At 50.0% G+C, this 25,162-nt stretch overlaps 1 protein-coding gene across 2 annotated transcripts; it reads right to left on the bottom strand.

The window, feature by feature from the left end:
• Positions 1 to 12,581: 12,581 nt before the first annotated feature.
• On the bottom strand, positions 12,582 to 24,606 carry LOC138238050 (E3 ubiquitin-protein ligase TRIM39-like). Of its 2 annotated transcripts, XM_069187866.1 has the most exons (6): positions 23,935 to 24,606; positions 20,705 to 20,800; positions 20,326 to 20,559; positions 20,040 to 20,199; positions 19,659 to 19,718; positions 12,582 to 13,412 (listed from the first exon to the last, which is right to left on the bottom strand). In XM_069187866.1, the coding sequence occupies exons 1-6, from the start codon at positions 24,523 to 24,525 to the stop codon at positions 12,865 to 12,867; spliced, it is 1,689 nt and encodes a 562-aa protein (XP_069043967.1). In that variant the 5' UTR covers positions 24,526 to 24,606; the 3' UTR covers positions 12,582 to 12,864. The 2 variants fall into 2 exon arrangements, with proteins under 2 accessions (XP_069043967.1, XP_069043966.1); XM_069187865.1 differs by lacking the exon at positions 19,659 to 19,718 and having other exon boundaries at positions 23,935 to 24,586.
• Between the last annotated feature and the right edge of the window lie 556 nt (positions 24,607 to 25,162).

Genomic DNA, 25,162 nt, shown 5'->3' with positions numbered 1-25,162 from the left:
CGGGATGAGGAAGCGTCTGGCCCCGTGACCCCCTTTTATTCCCCCGACCCTCCGCCAGATCCCGCTCCGGCTTGTAACTCTGTTCGTCTGTCAGGATGGATCACCCGGTCTTGGACTATTGCTACACTCATGGATTCACCTCGGACTCCCTTGGACAGTTTGCCTCGGACACACCTCCCCCGAACACCAGCGCACCGTGGACACGCCCCTGTTTCCCTCCAGCCCCCTGCCTGCCTCTTTCCCCGTTTTCCTCACTCCTCCCCGGATTGTGCCGTCTGCCCAGGGTCCGGAAAGAGAAGCGCTCGGCCGGCCGGTTTCCCTGCTGTAGCTCTTCTGCGTCAAAGGGGCCCTGCGTGTCGTCAGCGGCGTGGCCCTGCAGTTTGTAAGAGGGTCTGGAAACCGGGGGTCCGCTCTTGGACAGTGACGGTTTCATCCGTGAGGGTCTGCTCATACCCCTTCTCCAACACTCCCTTGATATTGAACACCCGCACGTGGTCACCCACATTGGAGTGAAAACTTGGGACGGTTTAATAATCATAATTCCTCACACTTACATAGCGCTTTTCTGGACACTCCACTCAAAGCGCTTCACAGGCAATGGGGATCCCCTCCACCCCCACCAGTGTGCAGCCCCACCTGGATGATGCGACGGCAGCCATAGTGCGCCAGACCGCTCCCCACACACCAGCTCTCAGTGGGGAGGAGAGCAGAGTGATGAGGCCAGTTCAGAGATCACCCTAGACTGTTCTCCAGCCCTTAAGGGAGTCGTCTGGTGGGACGGAGGCCGGAGATCGCTCACTAGCCGTGTGGGAGAACTGGGGTTAGAAGAGCAACAGGAAGAGGCAGCCTAGGAAGTCGGAACCCCCTCCCCTTAGGCCCAGGAGCAACTGGAGGTCCCTGAAACTCCTGGAGAAAGGGAAGAAAAAAGCCTTCCCGAAGCAGTGGCGGAGAGTATCCTCGAGGAAGACGAGGATTACTTTGAAGCCGCCCTGGAGCCGGGACTGATGGTAGGGCTGGACCTGTCCAGCATGTTTACTTTTCAGTCCCCAGCGAGACCTGGAGGGAGCCCAGCATATTCCCCCCAGGACCCGAACGAGAGGAGTTACATCTAGGCTAAACAGTGCCCAGATGTAGACTCCCAAGTTTTCCACTGTAAGTACAAAGAGAGGAGGTTTAACTTTCACTTGTTCAATCATGACTGTGAAACTTACCTTTCTAACAACTAACGTGAGAGGGCTGAGAGACCCGGTGAAAAGACGGGGAGTCTTTCATGATCTGGCCTCAAAGTCTTTCTCAGTTTGTTTCTTACAGGAGGTCCACCTGAAGGATGAAGGCGACAAGCTGACATTCACCAGGGAATGGACGAAGGGAGAATCATGCTGGAGCGTAGGAGGGGTCCACTCTTCCGGAGTGGGAATCCTCCTCGGAAACCCAGAGATGACGCTGGTTTCCTCTTTCTCGGTGGTGCAGGGCCGGATCCTGGTCGCAGACATCGACTGGAGGGGGCAGAAGTTGAGAGCGATTAACGTCTATGCTCCGACGGAACCCTCTATCCGGAAGGAAGTGTTTGCTGACCTGGCCAGCTGCTGCACCACTAACAGACAGGTGGAAGATCAACGTCGACCGGGAGAAGTGGAGCGACGCTAGCTCGGCAGAGCTGGAGTCGCTACTCAAGCAGTTCTCCCTTGTAGACGACTTCAGACGGTGCCGCCCTAACAACGCCGGAACGACGTGGAAAAACTCCCGGGGAGTGTGCAGCCGCCTGGACTACATCTTCCTGCACACGACCTGCTCCCTGGAGTCGGCGACGGTGTCCCCGGCGTGGTATTCCCACCACGAGTGCTTGACGGTGGTGGCTAACACCAGCCTGCCGGCATTCGGTCGTGGGTACTGGAAGCTGAACCGGGAGATACTGGAGGAAGACGACTTCAGGGCACTGTTCCGGAAAGACTACGCGAGCTGGGCCGATCTGAGAGACGGCTACAGCTCCGTGGTGGAATGGTGGGAGTCGGTGAAGGACAGGACCCGAACCCTGGCTCAGACGTACTGCAGACGGAAGGCGGCCGGGGAGAGGAAGGAAGCTGCACGACTCCAGAGGCAACTAGAGGAGGAGTACAGCTCGGCTAACGGGGGAGGAGCCTTCAATTCAGCCCGGGCACGGGACCTGAAGGAGAGGCTCCGCAAACTGCACACCGAGAAAGCCAAGGCTTTCCCCGTCAAGGCACAGAGGGAGCATTATGAAAATAATGAAACCTGTTCCTCTTATTTCTTCAATCAGGTCCGAGGAGCCCAGAAAAAGAGGGTGATCCACAGCCTGAGACGGGGAGATGGAGAGGAAGTGCTGGACGAGAGCGACAAGGTAGAAGCGGCCACCGCTTTCTACACGGAGCTCTTTTCAGAAAAGCAGACGGAGGTGGAGGCAGGCGATGCTTTTCTGGAGGGGCTGACGGCACGAGTACCGGAGGAGGTGAGGGAGGACTTGGAGGGTCCGATCACGGCCGAGGAGCTGAAGGCGGCGCTCTTGTCCATGGAGAATGGCAAGGTGCCGGGGCCGGACGGACTCCCCAAGGAATTCTACACCTGCTTCTGGGACACCCTGGCGGCAGATCTGGTGGAAGTGGCACAGGAGATCTTCCGCCAGGGGAAACTCGGAGACACCATGAGGGAGGGCGTCATCTCCCTGCTCTTCAAGGGAGGAGACGCCGCCGACCTCAAAAACTGGAGGCCGATCACGATGCTCTGCGTGGACGTAAAGATCCTGTCCAAGCTCCTGACCGGCAGACTGAGAACCGCCCTCCCCCACATCATCCACAGCGACCAGACGTGCGGGGTGGAGGGGCGATCCGTCAGCTGGAACCTCCAGATGACCAGAGACGCCATCGCCTGGGCCGAGGACCGGAACGTGCCCATGATGGTGGTCAGCCTGGACCAGGAGAAAGCCTTCGACAGAGTGAACCACAGTTATCTGTTCAGGGTGCTGGAACGCTTCGGTTTCGGAGAGAGTTTCAGCCGCTGGATTCAGATTCTGTACTCTGACGTGGGCAGCAGAGTGAACGTGAATGGAAACCTGGGGGATTTCATTCCCCAGGAATCCGGAGTACGACAGGGCTGCCCCCTTTCACCCCTTCTCTATGTTCTCTTCACAGAGCCCTTAGCAGAGGCGGTGAGACGGGACCCCGTCATCGACGGCCTGGAGATACCGGGAGGCGCGGGGGAAACCCTGAAGATCTCCCAGTACGCCGACGACACGACGCTGTTCCTGAGGTCGGACAAGGGGTTGAGGAGGGCCCTGCAGGTCATGGAGCAATACTCCAGAGCCTCGGGGTCGAAGCTCAACCGCCGAAAGAGCAAACTGAAGTTCTTCGGGCCCTGGAAGCACAGGACGACGGCGCCGGAGGGTCTCGAGCTCTGCACGGAGCCCCTCAAAATACTGGGGGTTTCCTTCCAGAGCCAGGACAATGAGACAAACAACTGGACCGAAAGGATCGCCAGGGTGAACGTGAAGCTGGGTCTGTGGAAAACGCGGTCGCTGTCCTACACGGGGAAAGTGACGGTGTTGAAAGCAGACGTCCTGCCGGCTTTGGTGTACCTGGCGGTGGTGTACCCGCTGCCGGCCAGACTCAGACGAGCGCTGCAAGGGATGATCTTCGGCTTCGTCTGGGGCGGCAGGTACGAGTGCATCACAAGGAACCGGATGTGTCAGCCGGTCGAGGAAGGGGGTCGAGATGTCCCACATTTCCCCCTGAAACTCGACTGCATCGTCTTCTGCAACCTCTGTCGGGCGCTGCGGGAGCCCAATGGCCACAAGTACCAGTACTTTGTCAGGCTGTGGCTCTCCATCCCGATGAGGCACTTGGTCCAGTGGTTAAACACTGGGCCCAAGGCAGAGAGGCGACCGGAGTTCTACACCCACGCTGTCAAGTGGAGCAGGAGATACGAGTCCATGAGACAGCCAGAGCTCTGCACCAACCACAGAGCTCTGTACAAAGAGGTGAGGGGGCATCTGGTCGCCGACGAAAGGCTGCGAGTTCCCAGACAAGTCTGGGAAAGAACGCAGCCGAAAGAACTGGACAACGAACTGAAGGACCTCAACTGGATGGCCGTACACAAGAGACTGGCTACCAGAGAGGTCCTCTACAGACACTCGATCTCCAGGAACCCGCATTGCCCCCGGGACACGTGTTTCGTCGAGGAGACTCAGGAGCACGTGTTCTGGAGCTGCCCCTTCGCCAAGGCGGTGTGGGGCAGAATGGACAACACCATGCAACTCCTGGGGATGGGTGCGGTGCTCAGTTACCAGTACGTTCTGCTGGGGCTGGCACCTACCGGAGTAGACAAGGGGACGCAGTTCCTGATGTGGCTGCTGCTGTCCCTCACAAAAAAAGGCCTGTGGGACGCAAGGAACAATCTCATCCGGCACAACATCAAGTGGGGAGCGAGGGAGCTGGAGGAGAGGATCCTGGCGGACCTCAGGAGGAGGATGAAGCGCGACGTAGCCAAATGGAGTTTCCCCACGGCGAGGGAGCGCTGGAAAGGACTATGGACCCTGTACAGGGATTAATGGTTTAACGGCAAGTGGTAGGGTTTGGAGAGACACTCATAATAGCGCAAATCCGCCCACACTTGCAATGATTGATAACGGACAATCACCGCCGTTCCGTCGTTGTTTTTATTACGTGGAGTATCAATATGTGTGAGATGTTTCTTTCTGAGATGTTTTTTTTTTCGGAATAAAGTATATTTTATAACAAAAAAAAACGAGACCAGTTAGGACCCCAGTGGAGCGGGAGGTGTTTCTGTGGGGCGGCGCCTCCACGTTCTTGTGTTGATAGTTCCGCTGAACCTCTCTACCGCCCCAGCCCCCACGTCGCTGGCCGGCACGAGATGTCCGGTCTTCTCGCGTTTGAGAGCACCTTGGGAGGTCCTGCTTAAGAAATTCCTCTCCCCTCGGAGAGGCTCAGCCCCTCCAGAGGCTCAGCCCCGGCGGATTTAGACGACGTGACTATCCATGTGGAGATGTCCCGGAGACCGCCGTAGAACTCGGAGAAGTCTCTCTCCCCTGTCCACCACGTCGGCCTGCCCCTGCCCGTCCATATCGGGCACCGGCGTCCTGGTTCACTGCGGAGCTCGGTTTAGCCAGCCGATGGGACAGCCAGTCTGACCCAGGCTCGCACCCCGGGATCACCAGACCCCCTAGGGGTATAATACAGCGCGCTAAAACCCACGGCGGACACGATCGCCTACCCTCTGACGCGAATACGCACTTGTGTGCACATATTTCAGACACGAGGGGGCCGCGGAGGCGGAAATTTGGACCCAGAGACGGGAAGGCGGGGGCGGGACATCGCAACTCAGAACGACAGACCATTGGCTCAGAAGGGGGCGGGACATCCAACACATAACGGGCGCCCGTTGGTTGAAAAAGGGGGGCGTGGCACCTGTCAAAAAGTTTGATGGAAGGTGTTGCTTCTCCCTACTACAGTGTGTGATCTCCTGTCCCAGCCTAAGGAACAGACAGTGAGCCTGTCTCTCAACAATAATAATACAGTGTGTGATCTCCTGTCCCAGCCTGAGGAACAGACAGTGAGCCTGTCTCTCAATAATAATAATACAGTGTGTGATCTCCTGTCCCAGCCTGAGGAACAGACAGTGAGCCCGTCTCTCAATAATAATAATACAGTGTGTGATCTCCTGTCCCAGCCTGAGGAACAGACAGTGAGCCTGTCTCTCAATAATAATAATAGTGTGTGATCTCCTGTCCCAGCCTGAGGAACAGACAGTGAGCCTGTCTCTCAATAATAATAATACAGTGTGTGATCTCCTGTCCCAGCCTGAGGAACAGACAGTGAGCCTGTCTCTCAATAATAATAATACAGTGTGTGACCTCCTGTCCCAGCCTGAGGAACAGACAGTGAGCCTGTCTCTCAATAATAATAATAATACAGTGTGTGATCTCCTTTCCCAGCCTGAGGAACAGACAGTGAGCCCGTCTCTCAATAATAATAATACAGTGTGTGATCTCCTGTCCCAGCCTGAGGAACAGACAGTGAGCCTGTCTCTCAATAATAATAATACAGTGTGTGATCTCCTGTCCCAGCCTGAGGAACAGACAGTGAGCCTGTCTCTCAATAATAATAATACAGTGTGTGATCTCCTGTCCCAGCCTGAGGAACAGACAGTGAGCCCGTCTCTCAATAATAATAATACAGTGTGTGATCTCCTGTCCCAGCCTGAGGAACAGTGAGCCTGTCTCTCAGTAATGCTCTATATGCTGTATGTAAATGTACTATGATGTGTTCATTGTATATGCTTTGGCAACACTGCAAATCAGCAGTAATACCAGTAAAGCTGCTTACAGTGTGGAGAGAGAGGAAAGAGGAGAGAGGGAGGAGAGAGGGAGTGTGGAAAGAGAGAAAGAGGAGAGAGGGAGTGTGGAAAGAGCAGAGATATCACAGGACACTACAGGGCACTGGATACCACAGGACACTACAGGGCACTGGATATCACAGGACACTACAGGACACTGAATACCACAGGACACTACAGGACACTGAATACCACAGGACACTACAGGACACTGGACATCACAGGACACAGGACACTGGATGCCTGTAGCAGCGTGTATACAGTGTATACAGACACACTGACTGGACACTCCAGTACATTAACACTGCACTGAGAGAGAGAGAGGGGTTAATACACACACACTGACTGGACACTGCAGTACATTAACACTGCACTGAGAGAGAGAGGAGTTAATACAGACACACTGACTGGACACTCCAGTACATTAACACTGCACTGAGAGAGAGGGGGGTTAATACACACACACTGACTGGACACTCCAGTACATTAACACTGCACTGAGAGAGAGAGAGGGGTTAATACAGACACACTGACTGGACACTCCAGTACATTAACACTGCACTGAGAGAGAGAGAGGGGTTAATACACACACACTGACTGGACACTCCAGTACATTAACACTGCACTGAGAGAGAGAGAGGGGTTAATACAGATGGAGTGAGAGAGAACCTTTATTTCTCTGGTTATGATCCTGCGCGTGTTTCTGGTGTGTGTGGCGGGTGGTAATGATTAACAGGAGAGAGAGGCGTGTCTCACTGCGGTGGCACACCTGATGGCAGCCCCCTGTCTGGGCAGCAGCGCGCCGAGAGCACAGACGACCCGCAGACGTGCAGCTCAGCTCCGCCACAGTGAAACAGGACGCGGCAGTTGTCCTGTGGCCTCAACCAGCTTGTGTCTCTTGAAAGCAGGAGATTCATAGTGAGGCTGGAGGTGAGTCTGACAGTAAGAGGCCAGACACACCAGACAGGATTTCACAGCTCCCCTCTGTCTCCCAGTGCAGACATCACACAGCACATCTCCAGGGCCAGCAGGACTGTGAGCAGGAGGAGGGCCACTGAGCCCTGTCTCCTTCAGTTTCTCCACCACTTCAGCCAGGATGGTGTTTCTGCGAAGATCAGGTCTTGGGGTGAAGGTCTGTCTGCACTGGGGGCAGCTGTAGATCCCAGTCTGATCTTCCTGATTCCAGCAGTTCTTAATACAGCCCATACAGTAACTGTGTCCACAGAGCAGAGCCACTGGATCCTTCAGCAAGTCCAGACACACTGAGCAGCTGAACTGGTCCTAAGTAGAAACTGCACAGAGAGGAGCAGTAGAGACGGAGCTGCAGTGAGGCTGTTTCTAGTGAAACGAAACTGATCTCTGAGTTTCACTTCCTGGATCTGCACAGAGCTGCAGGGGTGTGATTATTAGGGGGTGTGGTTGCTAGGGGTGTGATTAGGGTTGTCAGGGGGCGTGGTGAAACAGGACGCGGCGCACGCGCTCAAACAGCAGCGAGGGACACGCGTGACGAAACAAGCCGAGAGGAAGTCGAGGAGTCTGGGACGTGTCACCATCCACACCCCTCCTCTAGGGGGCGCTCCAGTCCTCTCCGATTTCCCCTGGTGACGAGCCCCTGTCCCCAGTCCTGCCCCTCCCGCTGTTCCGGGCTCAGCACTGGGAAGACCCGCCTGCCAGCAGCTCCAGGAGAGCCCCGACGGCACGGCTTCACCCCGACTTCACCCTGACCCCTGAGTCCGGGGCTCGCAGCGCCTGGTTCGAGTCCCTGTCCCTGCCCCGGATCACGTTCCGGATCGGAACCCGTCTGTCTCGGATGGACCCCCGGCTCCTGTTTCAATAAGCTTGAAACATTTATTTTCATTCTCTAGGAATCTGAAAAGTGCAAAAGCAAGTGAACGTTTGTTCTATGTCAAAAATAATCTTCTTATATAATTTCCTTCATCACCTCTGGCGGTTAATTGTTTTTTTTCTGATTGTGTCTTTTTCCTCTTGTACTGGTCTCTGCTCCTCTAGTTGTAGTTGTATCTGTAAATTCTTTAAACACTGAATCATTTAAAAAAAACAACGAAACCAGCCCTGCTCAAACTCCTCAACCTCATCATGACAGCCGGCTGTTTCCCCGAGGCCTGGAACCAAGGACTGATCACGCCCATCTGTAAGAGTGGAGACAGACTCCATCCCAACAACTACCGGGGCATCTGTGTGAACAGTAACCTGGGGAAGGTATTCTGCAGTATCCTGAACACACGAATACTGGCCTTCCTTACCGAACACAGTGTCCTGAGCAAGAGTCAGATTGGCGTCTTGCCAGATCACCGCACATCTGATCACATTTACACCCTACACACACTGACAGACAAACACGTCCACCAGAAACACAAAGGAAACATTTTTGGCTGCTTTGTCGATTTCGAAAATGCATTTGACTCGATTTGGCGTGAAGGACTCTTTTACAAAGCCCTCCAAAGTGGTGCAGAAGACAAACTCCACAACGTCAATGTGCTCAGAGAACACATCCCAATCAGATCTTATGATGTTGGCACAACTTTGCACCACATGCATATTATATTTGGAAGAACAAAGATAAAATAATAATAATAATAATAATAATAATTGCTGACACTTATATAGCGCTTTTCTGGACACTCCACTCAAAGCTCTTTACAGGTCATGGGGATCCCCTCAACACCCACCAGTGTGCAGCCCCACCTGGATGATGCACCAGTACACTCACCACACACCAGCTCTCAGTGGGGAGGAGAGCAGAGGGAAGCCAGTTCAGAGAGAGGGGTTATTAGGAGGCCATGATTGGTAAGGGCCAATGGGAAATTTGGCCAGGACACCCCTACTCTTTTCGAGAAACACCCTGGGATTTTTAATGACCACAGAGAGTCAGGACCTTGTTTTTACGTCTCATCCGAAGGACGGCGGCTGTTTTACACTATAGTGTCCCCGTCACTACACTGGGGCATTAGTACCCACACAGAGTGCAGGGAGAGAGCGCCCCCTGCTGGCCCCACTAACACCTCTCCCAGGAGTCTCCCCTCCAGGTACTGGCCAGGCTCCCCCTGCTGGGCTCCAGTGGGCTGGGAGCTGGGTGAGAGCGCCCCCTGCTGGGCTCCAGTGGGCTGCCAGTTGTGAGCTGCAGAGTGACCTGACTGCTGTCCATATCAAAACGTGCCAAACCTTTGGAAAGAACTAATAATGCAATTGGAGACTTGTCGATTGAGGTAATACGGCACATCTTGAGAGCTACATAGCTCAGTAGCTACGGCGAGCAATGAAGAGATTCGGAGCGCCTAAAAGCTGTTTGTGCAGAGGTACATCCCCTTCCACCCAAACCCACCCGTTTGGACATAACTTCTACAGAGGAGGCAGCTCTAAAGTCAGGACTCCGCGACCTGGCAGTGGTGTTTTGTGGCTGTAAGTGACTGAACACGCGGTCTCAGAAGTGGTGAAAAGACCGACCCCCGACTAACGTCAAGCGTCCGCACGTCAGTACAAGACTTGAACTTGCGAAAGCATTTCTTGCTGAGGGGCAGAATCAGAGAATGTGGGGGCAGGAAGGAGGTGATGTGATGGTCAGGGGAGCTGCAGCAGAACCTTGAACTTGAACTTGAACTTTACTGCCATATGTAACCGGTACTGGTCCAATGGAATTCTTACTGACAGGAAGTCTCTCGATTGTAAAACAAGTGTAAAAAACAAAACAAAGTGCAGACAGTGCATCAGGACAATATAGATACAGACAGTAGACAATGTGCAAGTAAACATGTAGACAGTTTGAATGTAAACAATACAGACATGTAAACAGTGCCTGGAGATGTGTGATAGATAAGAAATCACAATGAGGTAGATGGTGATGGTGTAGCTGTGGTCCGAGGGGGATGGCTAAATGTGTTCGCCAGTCTCACTGCTTGTGGATAGAAGCTATTGAAGAATCTGGTGGTCAGTGTCCGTGTGCTCTTGTATCTCTTGCCTGAGGGCAGTGGGGTGAAGAGCTCATGCCCGGGGTGGTGACTGTCCTCTGTGATGGCCAGAATTCTACCACGGCAGCGGTCCTCATAGAGCTGTTTAATCTCGGTGAGACCGCAGCCGATGATCTTCTGGGCCATATTGGCCATTCTCTGCAGTGCCTTTCTTTCTCGCGAAGAGGTGTTGCCATACCACACGGTGATCCCGTTGGTGAGGACGCTCTCGATGGTGCAGCGGTAGAAGTTCACCAACACATGTACTGGCATCCCCCAGCGCTTGAGGCACCTCAAGAAATAAAGGCGCTGCTGAGCCTTCTTCATGATAGAGTCAGTGTGCACAGTCCAGGTTAGATCTTCAGAGATGTGAATTCCCAAAAACCTACAGCTGGTGACTGTTTCCAGTTCCGTTCCATCAATACTAAGTGGGCTGTGAGTGTGTGGCCTGTGTCTCCGAAAGTCCACTATTAGCTCTTTCGTTTTCTTTACGTTCAAGTCCGGGTTATTACTATGACACCACCTAAGCAGCTGTACGACTTCATCCCTGTAAGTGGACTCGTCATCATCACTGATCAGTCCTATTATAGTGGTGTCATCAGCAAACTTAATGATGTGGTTGTTGCTGTGTCTTGCTGTGCAGTCGTGAGTGAACAGGGAGTACAACCTTGGACTCAGACAGCAGCCTTGTGGGGTTCCAGTGCTCAGGGTGAGTGGTGTTGATGTTTTATTGCCTATCCGCACCACCTGTGGTCTCTCGATAAGAAAGTCCAGCAGCCAGTTGCAGACAGAGGTGCACAGACCTAATCCCCTGAGCTTTGTCACCAGTTGACTGGGTATGATGGAATTGAATGCTGAACTGTAGTCCACAAACAGCATTCTCACATACGAGTTCTTAGTGTCCTGGTGTTCCAAGGCTGTATGCAGAGCCAGGGAGACAGCATCATCCACTGATCTGTTGCTCTGGTAGGCGAACTGCAAGGGGTCCAGGGACTCTGTGATGGAGGAGTTGATGTGTGACAACACCAGCTTCTCCGGGCATTTCATCACCACAGATGTTAATGGTGGTGATGAAACACCACCAACATTGTTTTTACCACATTGTAGTCATAGAGAAATTTTAGTCAAGCGGTTTAATTTATGTGCATAATAAAATGTATTTCTAAGAGAATATTTAACAGCTCTAAGTTCGATACTCATTTTGTCAACAGTGTTTTCCCGCGGTAAAGCACTGCGTCACGAAGCGAACAAAGTGAAATATTTCAGATGCGGTCGGAGAGGGTGGTACTGAGAGTCCTGAACTGGACGTTTCACAGGTTGTTCTGAGAGTCTGGACACGGCTAGGATTAAAACAAAAGTTGAACAAGTAACGAATTGTAGCGCGTTTTGTTCCAATACAGAGGAACTAAAATAAGCTAAATGAAATATATTTATACACTGTACATCCCAAAGTTTCAAAAAGAATCCCTCAGATAATGATGTTGAATACACAAACTGCCGAAGCAGTGCAGTAATCTCCCGGTGCAGTCTCTTGTGTTTCAGGTTAGTTTATATATATTAAACACAGCTGAACACAACACCAGGAATGAGTTTAACTTCACTTCTTACTAGAACAGCAGGTCTGTCGCCATCTTCTAACCCGCTTGCTCTAGGGAGCGTCTCACAATTACCACACTAACCAGCGCACAAGGGAGTGTGTTAAAACTACCTCTCACGACACAGTCCCTCTGTGGAAAGAGAAACGTCCACATGAAATGTCCAAACGGCAGGACAGAACAGACTGACACGGAGCCCAAGTTTCTGTCCGTGAAGAAAAAAACTCGCCGCTACCAACAAACTTTTGGGCTTCATATGAAGGAAAGCGGAGCTTTCACTGGCACATTACCAAACTTCATTGGGAAATAAAATAAAGAAAAGACAAGAAAGAAGCATCCACTTTTCCCTGGATCACGATCAGAGATCAAATAAAACGTCTCTCACAAACCACCACAGTAAAAATAAACCCCAAACGAACATAAAATACCGAATATAGTCATGTATCCCCGTATTAAAGGGAGCCGGGTATTAGACTGGCTGGAGCAGCTCACAGACACAGCGCTGGTGATAAACTACAACTCCTATAACCACCCTGAGCCACTTCCTGTCTGCGTCACAGTCCCTATTCCTCCTGGCTGTGGTGACGTCAGCGGGTCCCTCCCCGTTCTGGCAGCTTCACAGGCACCAGCGCGCGCAGGAGAGACTCACACGGGATTTCATTTTTAAAAGTTTATTTTCTCAAAAATTAGAAGAAAAACACAGCAGGGTTTCCAGAGATATTTACAAGTCAGGAGTACAGCAGGCTGGTGGCGAGTTATCTCGCCCTCTCTCGTACATGCTATTTTTCCCCGTTTAAATGTGTTATAGTAAATTTAAAAAAATTAAACACGACACAACATCATCATTTCTACAATTCCTATTATATTTCTGACCTCACAGTAAACCCGTCTCCCAGTGTGAGCAGTGGACAGAGAGCTGGGAGAGAGTCAGCCTGTGTTCATGAGTCAGTGACGGGTTTAATCTCCACACTGACAGCAGGCAGCAGCTCAAGGTCTTTATCTGAATCCTCAGTCCTGAAGACAGGATAGATCTTCTCCCCCTGAGGGAAGACCATGTCAGTGAAAGTGTAGACATGAGCTCTGGACTCCACTGTGTAAAAGGAGACCTTCCTCTCCTCAATATCCACACACACCCCCAGCTTCCTGGGCCGCAGACTGAGGGGGAGAGGGGTCACAGGGGCAGTGAGAACAGAGAAACCAGACCGGTGAGATCTCAGACACCAGTAACCCCGCTGGGGAGAGAAGCTGAACCCCCCTTTCCTCTCTGCAGACTCTCTGGTCACTCCTATTCTCCAGTATCGATTCACCTCCACCTCCCAGTAGTGTCTCCCTGAGGTGAAGGCCTCCCTGCTCACGACACAGAGCCAGAGATCAAACCTGTGAGGATTGTCAGAGAGACTCTTCCTCTGTCCCAGTCTCACTCTCTTCCCATCCTCAGACAGGCTGAGCCCACAGTGAGCTGTATCAGGGTCCAGAGTCACAGCAGCTGGGGAATAAAACACAAACATCACAACAGGCTCCTGCCGATCACAGTCCAACTCAACTCCATCAGACTGTGAAATGTCTTTGTCCCCAAACACACCGAGAGAGAAACACCAGTCAATTACTAATGACTGCTCTTCCCTTCCAGAGAAACGACATCTTCTTCACTGTTTCACTAGTGTTACACATGGGAGTGATCCCAATATCCTCTAAATACAAACATTAAACACTTGTTTTCACAGCGACGAAACTTTATTTTTTTAAACGACATTATTAATAAACACAGGACCGACCGGACTGCAGGAGAAACTACAGCCCGACCACTCGCTTTCAAACACTTCACAACCCACCACAACGACCTGTATACTGTAGGAAACTGGACAGCCTGTCTGTTAAACCGGTTTATTTCAAATCCCAGTTCAGCAGCTCGTTCATCTTCTCTGAGACCATTTTCCTGACGACGCAGAATAAAAAAGTGCTGAATTCAAAGACTGCATAATGCAAGTTTTTACAGAAATAAATATAATGGGAAAAGCAAAACCTTGCTGAAATATAAGAAAGCCTTCCCACTTACTTTGAAAATGCGAAGAAATATCCAAAGTGTTCAATTTAAAGCAGAAATAACACATCCAGAAACCCGGAGAGAAAGACGAGAGAAACAGAGGCGCTCATACTGACTTCAGACTGCTCGCGCTCACTGTCCGCCTCTCTGATAGGAGACACCTGCTGTCAATCAGTGAGCTCTGACCACTGACAGACGGGGGCGGGGCTTATACATGCCCAGAGCGAATGGGGGTTTTAATCGATTCAAGAAGCTTTATTCGCATGACTAATGAATACTGACTTAATACTCTCCTCATACTTAATACTTCAGTGTAAACTCTTAATACTTAATACTGAGTAAATACTCCCCTTTGCCTGTCTGCCTGTCAATCTAGTGAAGATCAAAGACATTCTTATCAGCTCTTATTTTTTGACTCCTGGAGCCTAGAAAGGCTGACACAGTCACCTACATGAATTTATAAAAACACCAGCAGCCATATCACTCTGCAACTCACAACTGGCAGCCCACTGCAGCTCAGCAGGTGTGAGCCTGGTCAGTACCTGGATGGGAGACCTCCTGGAAAAAACTAAGGCTGCTGCTGGAAGAGGTGTGAGTGGGGCCAACAGGGGGTGCTCACCCTGCAGTCTATGTGGGTCCTAATTCCCCAGTATAGCGATGGGGACATGATACTGTAAACAGGTGCTGTCCTGTGGATGAGACTTAAACCCCAGGTCCTGTGTGGTCATTAAAAATCCCAGGGTGTTTCTTGAAAAGAGTAGGGGTGTAACCCTGGTGTCCTGGCCAAATTTCCCCCTGGCTTTTACCCATCATGGCCTCCTAATAACCCCCCTCTCTGAACTGGCTTCATCACTCTGTTCTCCTCCCCACTGAGAGCTGATGTGTGGGGAGTGTTCTGGCACACTATGGCTGCAGTCGCATCATCCAAGTGGGGCTACACACTGGTGGTAGTGGAGGGGAGTCCCCATTACCTGTAAAGCGCTATATAAGTGTAAGCAATTATTATTAATACCTGAATTCATTTCTGGGCTCAGAGCGCCTTTATTTCAGTGATGAGAGAGGTCGCCCTCTTCTGGACACTGCAACTCTGAAGCCATCATGACAACATCTTCCACTGATATTTCACACTTATTCTGTGTAGAACAGGACACAGTGTCAAACACTGACTTACTCCACAGGAGAGTCTATCAGTCTGGAAACACAGAAACCCTCTAGATCACTCCTGTTTGAAACGAGGTCCCCAATATCACAGGCAAACACCCCAATACACACTCACTCTGGTGGGACTAGTGAAATAATATTGACACTCCAGTGTCATTCTTAGTGAAACACACCACTGGGTCTCTTAATGACCAGGACCATGTGAGAACACCAGCTGGGCTGAAGAGAAAGACCCCAATGTTATAACCCCTGGCCAGTAAGAGGAGCCCTACAGCCCCAGTAAATACCCCTCTTAAACTAACCATGAGCACCTGACACTGACATGTCTGAGCTGCTCTGAGGAAAACAGGCTGTACTGTGACCCCAAGCTTCTCTCTGTCTGTGTGTCTGTGTCTCATGGAGAGCAAGCTGGGGTACTGTATGTGAAAAGATGAATTCCTAATGCAAGAGATTGTATATGGCAAATAAAGAGATCTTGATCTTAAACGTGTGTCATTTTTACCATTTCTGTGACAAGTAGAATTGACACAGCTTTCCAAACATCTGTTCTTCTTGATGTGAAACTGCAGAAACATGTCCTGTACAGAGTGTTTGCTCACTCTTTCAACACTGAACAGAATACATTTACGATGACTTATACCTGCTGTTGGCTTCCTGTTACTGTTGGTCCCAGTAAACAGCAAGCCAGCAATGAACAAACTGTGTAACGGGTTGTGTGTCGTCCTGAATTCTTTTTCTTTTTGTCTGTCATTCCCCTATCTCTTCACATTCATCTGCGCAAAATACACAGAAATACTGTTTCTTCCCCCGTCAACTTATACCTCTCCTGCATTTTACTGTGTAATTCCCAATTCCAGTGTATTTGATGTCTGCAGACTGTAGTCTAAAAGCGTTTGAGGTTTTTGTGCTTAAAGATTTAGTGACTGACCAACAATAACCTAAGACATTCTTATTTTGGCAGGATATCAAGAACAAATGATGTTGGGTTTTCCTATCGCTCTGTTTGTTCAGACAGATCAAGTCCTGACTGTTTCTTCCTGCTGACCCATCAGCCTGGTTGACATGTGAAGAGAAGCAGCCATTTCTCAGACAAGAGAGAGGCCTACAGGCCCCAGAGGAGCCCCTGTACCAGAGTCCCACTGCTGCCGCTCACAAGAGGCTGTGTGTCTGTGAAGCTGCAGGGGAAGAGCACTGTCATCATACCATCATTATTGTGAGACTGGCTCTGCTCCTGAATATTCCAGTTATTCACAAATCCAGGGTCTCAGACTCTGACACATTCTGACAGATGGAGAATCGCAAAGGGCTGTGGCAAGACAGACTTCCCAAGGAATTCTACACCTGCTTCTGGGACACCCCAGTGGCAGACCTGGTGGAGGTGGAACAAGAGCTCTTCCATCAGCAAAAAGCTTGGACACAGGATGAGGGAAGGTGTCATCTCTCAGCACTTCAGGAGGGGTTCAAAAGATGCTCTGCATGGACATCAAGATCGTGTCCAAGCTACTGGCCATTAGACTGAGGACCGCCCTGCCCCACATCACCAACAGTGACCAGACATGTGGGGTGGGAGGGTGATAAGTCAGCTGGAACCTCCAGCTCACCAGAGATGCCATCACCTGGGCCGAGGACCAGAACGTGCCCATGATGGTGGTGAGCCTGGACCAGGAGAAAGCCTTCGACACAGTAAACCACAGCTATCTGTTCAGAGGGCTGGAGCACTTCAGATTCTGAGAAAGTTTCACCTGCTGGACAGAGATACTGTACTCTGATGTGGGCAGTAGGGTCAACATGAACAGACATCTTTGGGATTTCATCCCCCAGGAATCTGGAGTAGGACAAGAGTGTCCTCTTTCACCTCTTCTCTATGTTCTCATTACAGAGCTGTAGGCAGAGGCACAGGGGAAGTCCTCAAGATCTCCCAGTACACATGACGCTGTTCCTGATTTCAGACAGGGGGTTGCAGAGTGGGTTGTAGGTCAGGGAGCAGTACTGCAGAGCCTCAGGCTTGAGGCTAATAAACAGAAAGAGCAAGGGCAAGCTCTTTGGACCCTGGAGGGACAGGAACATGCCGCCAGAAGGTCTCAAGCTTTGCATGAAGACCCTAATGATACTGGTGGTTTCATTCCAGAGCCAGGACAACAAGAACATAAACTGGACAGAGAGGGCCGTCAAGGTCAACGTGTAACTTGGCCTGTGGAAGACTCGCACGCTGACTCTCATGGGGAAAGTGAGGGTGCTGAAGGCAGACACCCTGCTGGCTTTAGCTGACCTGGTCGTGGTGTACCCTCTGTCAGCCAGACTCAGACAAGCGCTGCAAGGGATGGTGGAACAGGTACGAGTAAATCACAAGGAACCAGATGTGCCAGACAGTGAGGAAGGGGGAGAGATGTGCCGAATTTCCCCCTGAAACTCCACTGCATCTTCTTCTGCAACCTCTGTCACTAGGGGCTGGACCCCATCAGTCACACTTCTTAGTACTTTGTCAGGCTGTGGTTCTCCCTCCCAATGAAGCATCTGATCCGGTGTCAAACACTAGTCCTAAAGCAGAAAACTGACCGGAGACCTACTAGGAGGTATGAGGCCATGAGACAGCCAGAGCTCTGCACCAACAAAAGGCACTATACAAGGAAGAGGAAGGAGGAACTAGTCACCAGGGAGAGACAGATGATCCTACAGGTCACCGGGGAGGGGCTGACGATCCCATGGGAGACCTGGGTAAAGACTCAACCCAGAGGACTAGACAACAAGCTGAAGGCCCTCAGCTGGATGACTGTGCACCAGAGCTGGTGACCAGAGAAGTGTCATGCCCTCTGCAGCCAAAGGACGCTCCTACTCTGTCCTGTCCCCAGTTCCTTGTGCTTTGCTGTCCTTCCGGTGTCTCTGTCTCTGGGGATATATATGTCCAGGTCTCTCATTCCCCTTCGCTCATCATTGACGTTCGGATGTCCTGAGACCCGCCCAGCACCAGGTTGCCCCACGTCCGCTGCCTGAGGACATTGGTTTCTACACGACTCCTGAACAGCTGAGCCCAGGCTAACCCCTGTTCCACAACTACGCAAAGGGTCTTTTTCACTCTCCTGCCTCTCCACGATTTGTCCCTTCCGACATCCGTGACAGAATGCTGAGCCTCCTACTGACCCTGCGAGCGGCACTTTCTTGTTTTTCCGCGGTTTTTTTCCTCTGGGCTTTTTATTTCTCTCAGCTCTCCTATTCTAATCGCGAGATTCTTTTTCCGACTCCTGTGCCTGTGAGCGGGCCGTGTGCCTGGCTTTCCTCGGGTTGTCCACTCCGATATCAGTGATAGAATGTTGAATGTGCCTATTGCCCAGTCTGCGGTATTTTTCCGGGGTTTTTGTCCTTTTGTTTGTTTCTGCCTGGTGTTTATCTTTTTTCACTACCTGGTCTCCCCTTCTCTCTGGTCCCTCTGTCCCCTGTGTTGTAGAACTCTTGGTTCCTATCTGTTTATTGTGGTTTGTTACCCTGGTCTCCCAGGTTTATTTCTGTCGTTGTTTGTGCTTGTTTACTTGTCTTTTTTTGTTTTATGTCTCTGGAGCACTACCCCGGCCCCCCCTTCCTCTACCCAATAAAGGTTTCTACCCTGGAGGAGGGGGTAGCTCTCAGCCGTGGACTCCCGGAGGTTTCCTTTCAGTTAAATGAGGTTTTTCCTCCTCCCAGTGCTGTGCAGCTCGCTTATTTGTATGGGCGTCAGGAGCCGCCCATGAAGGGGAGGGGGTACTGTCATGGCCTCTGCAGCCAGAGGGAGCTCCTACTCTGTCCTGTCCCTAGTTTCCTGTGCTTTGCTATCCTTCCGGTGTCTCTCTCTCTGGGGATATATATTTCCGGGTCTCTTATTCCCCTTGGCTCAGGATTGACGTTCGGATGTCTTGAGACCCGCCCAGCACCAGGTCGCCCCACGTCCGTTGCCTGAGGGCATTGGTTTCTATACGACTCCTGAACTGCTGAACTGTTTCATCAGAGCAAAAGAGCACTGGACAGTACTGAGGACTGAAGAAAACCCAGAAAAACCTGTTCTTTAGTGCTCCTGTTGAGAAATTGACAATCGCAGTTTCAAAGCCAGGACTGCAGCCAGTGGTAACACCCAGGAGGCTTGGAGGGGCTCTTATTGTGTGAACCAGCCTCACTGACCACTTGCAAAATAGAATGATTGATCATGGACAATCACTCTTTTTGAGACGATTTAAATTCTGTAGAAGAGTTGTTGTCAGAATTGTATTCTCTGTAAGTACTGTGCACTGCACATTGATGTAATAAAGTGCATTTTCTTAAATAAACTACACCCACTGGAACTTCTGTGTCCATCTGTGTGTTTGACACAGTGTGTCTCTGATCCACACAGAGTGACTGTCTGCAAGCTTGACGTTCTGAATTCAGACGTGTATCAGCATGTATCAGAGTGTGAATCAGTGTGTGTGTCAGAGTGTGTATCAGTTTCTGTATCACTGTTCCTGCTGTGTGTTTGAGCTCCAGGTATATTTCAGAGGGGAAGTGTTGTGAAAACAGACTCACAGTGTAAAAGCTCTGCTCTGGACCAGGGCTCTGGAGTCAGCAGACTGTAGACTTCAGTCACTGGGGAGACACACAGAGAAATGTCTCATCAGGGCTGCAGTAACAGAGTATCAGGAATAACATGTTCTACTGGACTGGGACTGTAGCCCCTATTAAAAGGTTCCTGTTAAACTATATACAGCACAATATAACAACATGCTTACTGTCATAAAGATTTGTGAGACTGGAGATTTTAAGATATTTCACCTAGAATTCGAATCATTGACTGATAAGCTGCTCTGATAAATACAGTCACTGCACAAAAAATCCATTGACAATATAAGAGAAAAACAGGAAATATATAAGCTGTCCAGAAAGACATCAGTGTGTTTCTCTACTAACCTGTTGTGGAAATCTTTATTGATTCCTTCTGGCAGAGATCCTCCAGTCGCTCTTTCAGTCCAGAGACAGCTCTCCTCACTGCCTCAGGAGAGAAGTGTGGACGGACAGGGATGCTGGGTGAGTCTCCAGCTCCAGGAGGGACACAGACAGACTGGAAATCCTGCAGCAGGGAAGAGAAAGAGGAGTTTCCAGTCAAACACAACACACATTCCTGGGGAGAAGCCAGGAGCAGCTCTGTGTGAGAGACACCCTTCTGTACTGCAGAGTCACAGAGCAGTGATGTTACCTGGAGGAAATGGATGTGATCCTCTGTGTGTGAGAACTGGTTCAGCTCAGAGTCTCTCCTCTTCAGCTCTGCGATCTCCTTCTCCAGTCGCTCTAGAAGTCCTTCAGCCTGACTCACTGCAGCCCTCTCTTGAGCTCTGATCAGCTCTGTGACCTCAGAGCGTGTTCTCTCAATGGAGCGGATCAGCTCAGTAAAGATCCTGTCAGTGTCCTGTACAGCTGTGCGTGCAGAGCTCTGAGGGAGGAGACACACAGTGGATTATTACACAGGAAAAAACTCAAACTACATTATGCTGTATGCTCTGTTTCCAAAGGGTACTGTCCAGTGTCCAGCTGTGGAAATGTGTGTCTGTGTGTCCACTCCTCTGATGAATACCCACTCTGAGTGACTCCACAGCCTGTCTCAGCTTCTGCAGCTCCTTCTCTCTCTCCTGGAGTCTCTGCTGGGTTTGTGTCTGTGTCTCCCCCAGCTGCTTCTGTGGAGAAACAGAGACATTCAGGACATTTCTGCTGTAAGAGAATCATATCACAGAGACAACCCATAGAGTCACCCTGGGAAATCCACACTCTGTATCCCTGATGTCTTATCCATACGAGATGTGTTTCCTGGTCCTGTCTGACATGCTCCTGTTTCATGTCTAATCTACACCGGCAGCGTGTGCAGCGCAGCAGACACCTGACACCTGGGTCTGCACATCTGTATGTGAGGTGAAATGTAAAAAGAAGATAATTGTGTTTCAAATTATATATAAAACATCATCTAGAGATAGTTCAGGTGGGGAGCTGCGTCAGGATGCGTAGGCTGCAAAGGAACAAGCAATAGGTTTATTCCATACTGAAAAAAAGAAGAAAGAAAACACAACATTTCGGCCGTGGAGCCTTCTCACACCTGAAGAAAAATAAACCTATTACTTGTTCCTTCATAATCTAGAGATTTCAGATTTCATTCATCTCAATATACACTAGTGTCCTGACTGCTCTCGGCATCTTAAAACAGAGGACTACAGCAGTGCTGATGAGCCTTGTTGCCACTAGTTTCTCTGAGTGGTCAGAGGAGACCCTGTGGCTGACATGCTTGACCGCTGGATGAGGTTCTGGACCAGGCAGACCCTGTGTCCGACCACATCTCACATCCTGTCTGCTTCTGGGAAAATTCAGATCATTTCAGAGGACAAAAGGAAACATGTTCTGTGTCAGATTGACTCCAGCAGAGCCCAGCGAGAGTCTTGTATTTAATAAAGCAGGTGAAGGTATTATACCACAGTTCACTGGTTTATGTGTCTGAGGTCCACCACCTGCCTATTAGATCCCCTTCCCAGCACTTTATTTCAATCCTGTTTCTCTGCTTTCTGTCACATAGTCCTCAGTATAATAAATGAATCCTTGAGCACTGATGTGGTACCAGTGGCTTCACAACTGCTGCTGTTACCCCTGTGTGAGAAAGAGAATCATGGCTCTGGACAGCCTGAACAACTTTCACCCTCTCTCCAACTTTCATACCCTTTCATTACCTTTTCATGCAGAAAGTTTACAGTGTGCTGTTAGATTTCAGTTAAATAATCCTCTTTGAACTCCTATATGGTTTCAGACAACCTCACAGCACAGAAAGTGCCCTGGTCAAAGTCACTAACGATCTTCTAACGGCTTCTGATTCTTGTTCTCTTTCTGTCCTCATTCTTACTGATCTCTGTGCTGCTTTCGACACTGTCAGCCATGACCTCTCACTTTCTTGTCTTGAGACTGTGTTTGGAGTTTCTGACACTGCTCTTCAATGGTTCCAGTCTTACCTCACTGATCAATTTCACTCTGTCTCTCTCGGCGATTGTAGCTCTGAAATTGGACTCATTAAGTCTGGTCTTCCTCAGGGGTTGACACTGGCCCCCTACCCTTCAGCATGTATGAGTTCTGATGATACTCAAATCTACAGTACAGTCTGTCCATACTAAACTGACACTGACATGTCTCTGCTCTAATTGCTTCTCTGACATAAACACATGGATGACTCACAATTTCCTTCATTTAAACTGCTACAAGACAGAAGTCATGCTTCTTGGCACACCAATGCAGTATCCTTATCTGTGGATGACACTGTACTGGAGTCACAGTCAAAATTGAAGAACTTGGGGGTGATATCTGATCCAGGATGACATATTCAACAAATTATCAAAACATCATTCTTCCACCTCAGAAATACTGCCAGGCTGCGTCCTATGTTATATCTAATTGTTGCTGAAAAGCTGGTCAACTCTTTCATCTTTACTCATATTGACTACAGTAACGCTCCACTCGCTGGGGTATCTAAACCCACACTGAACAAACTTCAGTATGTCCAGAATATGACAGCCAGAATTCTGACCAGGTCTAGTGTAAGTGATCACATTACTCCTGTCCTGAAGTCCCTGCACTGGCTTCCTATCAGGTTTCATGTTGACTTCAAAGTCCTCATGATCCCCTAAAAGTCTCTGCATGGCTTGACACCTCAGTACCTGTCAGAGTTACTATCATCCTCCTCCCCACCTCACAACCTTCACTCTTCTAATTCTGGTCTCCTGTCTGTCCCCCAAGCCAGCACTCTGGGTGACAGGGCTTCTCCTGCTGCAGCCCAGAGCTCTGGAGTTCCACCCTGTGGATGTCATAGAGTCACCTTCCCTGAGGTCTTTCAAATCCAGACTCACAATCTTCTGTTTCAGAAGGGTTTTAATTTAACTGGGTCTGTTTCTGATTCTTTGCTTTTATACTGTTTTCCAAAACCCCCTTCTACCTTCAACCTTTTGTGTTCTGTAAAGTGCTTTGAGAAGCCATTTTAAATCTATTATATAAAAATTGAGTTTATTATTATAAATAATAATACTATTGTGCTGAAATTAAAGCAGGACATCATTAATGAGGGTGTAGTCTGTTCTAGAGGTGTTGAGTGTGCTGTGCATTAATGTGGGTGCAGTCTGTTCTAGAGGTGTTGAGTGTGTTGTGCATTAATGAGGGTGCAGTCTCCTCTAGAGGTGTTGAGTGTGCTGTGCATTAATGAGGGTGCAGTCTGTTCTAGAGGTGTTGAGTGTGCTGTGCATTAATGAGGGTGCAGTCTGTTCTAGAGGTGTTGAGTATGCTGTGCATTAATGAGGGTGCAGTCTGTTCTAGAGGTGTTGAGTGTGCTGTGCATTAATGAGGGTGCAGTCTGTTCTAGAGGTGTTGAGTGTGCTGTGCATTAATGAGGGTGCAGTCTCCTCTAGAGGTGTTGAGTGTGCTGTGAATTAATGAGGGTGCAGTCTGTTCTAGAGGTGTTGAGTGTGGTGTGCATTAATGAGGGTGCAGTCTCCTCTAGAGGTGTTGAGTGTGCTGTGAAGTTGTACGGTGCTACATGAGGACAGTAAAGAGGGAAACAGTGAAGGAGAGGAGGAGGAGATCTTGAACAACAGACAGAAGAACAGGAGACACTTCAGAAACACAACCAGTGTGGATCACAGATGAGTACATGAGCAGGACTCAGCAGTGGAGATCCAGCATTACAGATACAGTAAATACAGTCCAGAGATCACTTAAAGCCCCCAAATATCCTAAATATCCTTTTTACATGTTTTACTAGACACTTCAAATGCAGACTCAATGTCCTCACCTGTTTCTCAGTCCTTCCTGCTGCAGCTGAGACAGTATCATGGCCTCTGTGTTCATCCATTACACAAAGATAACAAACACACTTCTGGTCAGTACGGCAATAGACCTCCAGCAGTTTGTCATGAGTGGAGCAGATCTTCTCCTGCAGTTGTCCTGTGGCCTCAACCAGCTTGTGTTTTTTTCCTGGATTGAGCTCATTGTGTAGATCAAGGTGAGTCTGACAGTAAGAGGCCAGACACACCAGACAGGATTTCACAGCTCCCCTCTGTCTCCCAGTGCAGACATCACACAGCACATCTCCAGGGCCAGCAGGACTGTGAGCAGGAGGAGGACCACTGCACCCTGTCTCCTTCAGTTTCTCCACCACTTCAGCCAGGATGGTGTTTCTGTGAAGATCAGGTCTTGGAGTGAAGGTCTGTCTGCACTGGGGGCAGCTGTAGATCCCAGTCTGATCTTCCTGATCCCAGCAGTTCTTAATACAGCCCATACAGTAACTGTGTCCACAGAGCAGAGTCACTGGATCCTTCAGCAAATCCAGACACACTGAGCAGCTGAACTGGTCCTGAGAAACTGAAATACTGCCTTCTGCCATTTTTCTGACAAGTAAAAGCTGCACAGAGAGGAGCAGTAGAGACGTAGCAGTAGTGAGGCTGTTTCTAATAAAACGAAACTGATCTCTGAGTTTCACTTCCTGGATCTGCACAGAGCTGCAGGGGTGTGAATATTAGGGGGTGTGGTTGTTAGGGGTGTGATTAGGGTTGTCAGGGGGTGTGGTTTAGAGCTGCAGTTATGAAACAGCTTTGGTGGTTGTTGTTTGAGTAAAGTGTGGTGTTATAAGAGTTGTGACTTACTGTGTCATTTTGGACTCAGCCTGACAGAAAGAAGCTTTTTTTATATACATCGATGTCAGTAGCTGCTCAGGTGAAGTCAATCCAATTGTTTGTGTTCCCAATAATCAAAACAATAAAATACTAACTCACTCACACAGCATGAGAAGATCGAGCATGATGGTGACAGTCAAGAGGAGGCCAGCTGGTCCATCCAGCTGTTTAATCGTTGGGAGTTAATTGGCTCCAGGATCTCCTCCAGCTGTGTTGTGACAGAGGGGTGTCACAGCTCCACATGGTGCAGAGGATTTCACTGTCCGGGTGTGAGCTCTTACTGCGAGCAGTCCAGCCTGCTGTGTCTCTCTCTCCAGGCCAGTGAGCCCAGCCTGCTGTCTGGCTCTG

This window comes from Lepisosteus oculatus, chromosome 4 (assembly GCF_040954835.1).
Source record: "Lepisosteus oculatus isolate fLepOcu1 chromosome 4, fLepOcu1.hap2, whole genome shotgun sequence".
Taxonomy (NCBI): Eukaryota; Metazoa; Chordata; class Actinopteri; order Semionotiformes; family Lepisosteidae; genus Lepisosteus; species Lepisosteus oculatus.
Note: the sequence above shows the minus strand (reverse complement) of the source record. Positions and strands in the feature narration are given on the sequence as shown.

Coding starts and splice junctions, on each gene's coding strand:
- LOC138238050 (XM_069187866.1), bottom strand. CDS start 24,525: ATGGCAGAAGGCAGTATTTCAGTTTCTCAGGACCAGTTCAGCTGCTCA. Junction 20,801..23,934: donor CAGGAAGGACTGAGAAACAG/GTGAGGACATTG, acceptor GTTTCTCCACAG/AAGCAGCTGGGGGAGACACA. Junction 13,413..19,658: donor CAGAGCAGAGCTTTTACACT/GTGAGTCTGTTT, acceptor TTTATTCCCCAG/CTGCTGTGACTCTGGACCCT.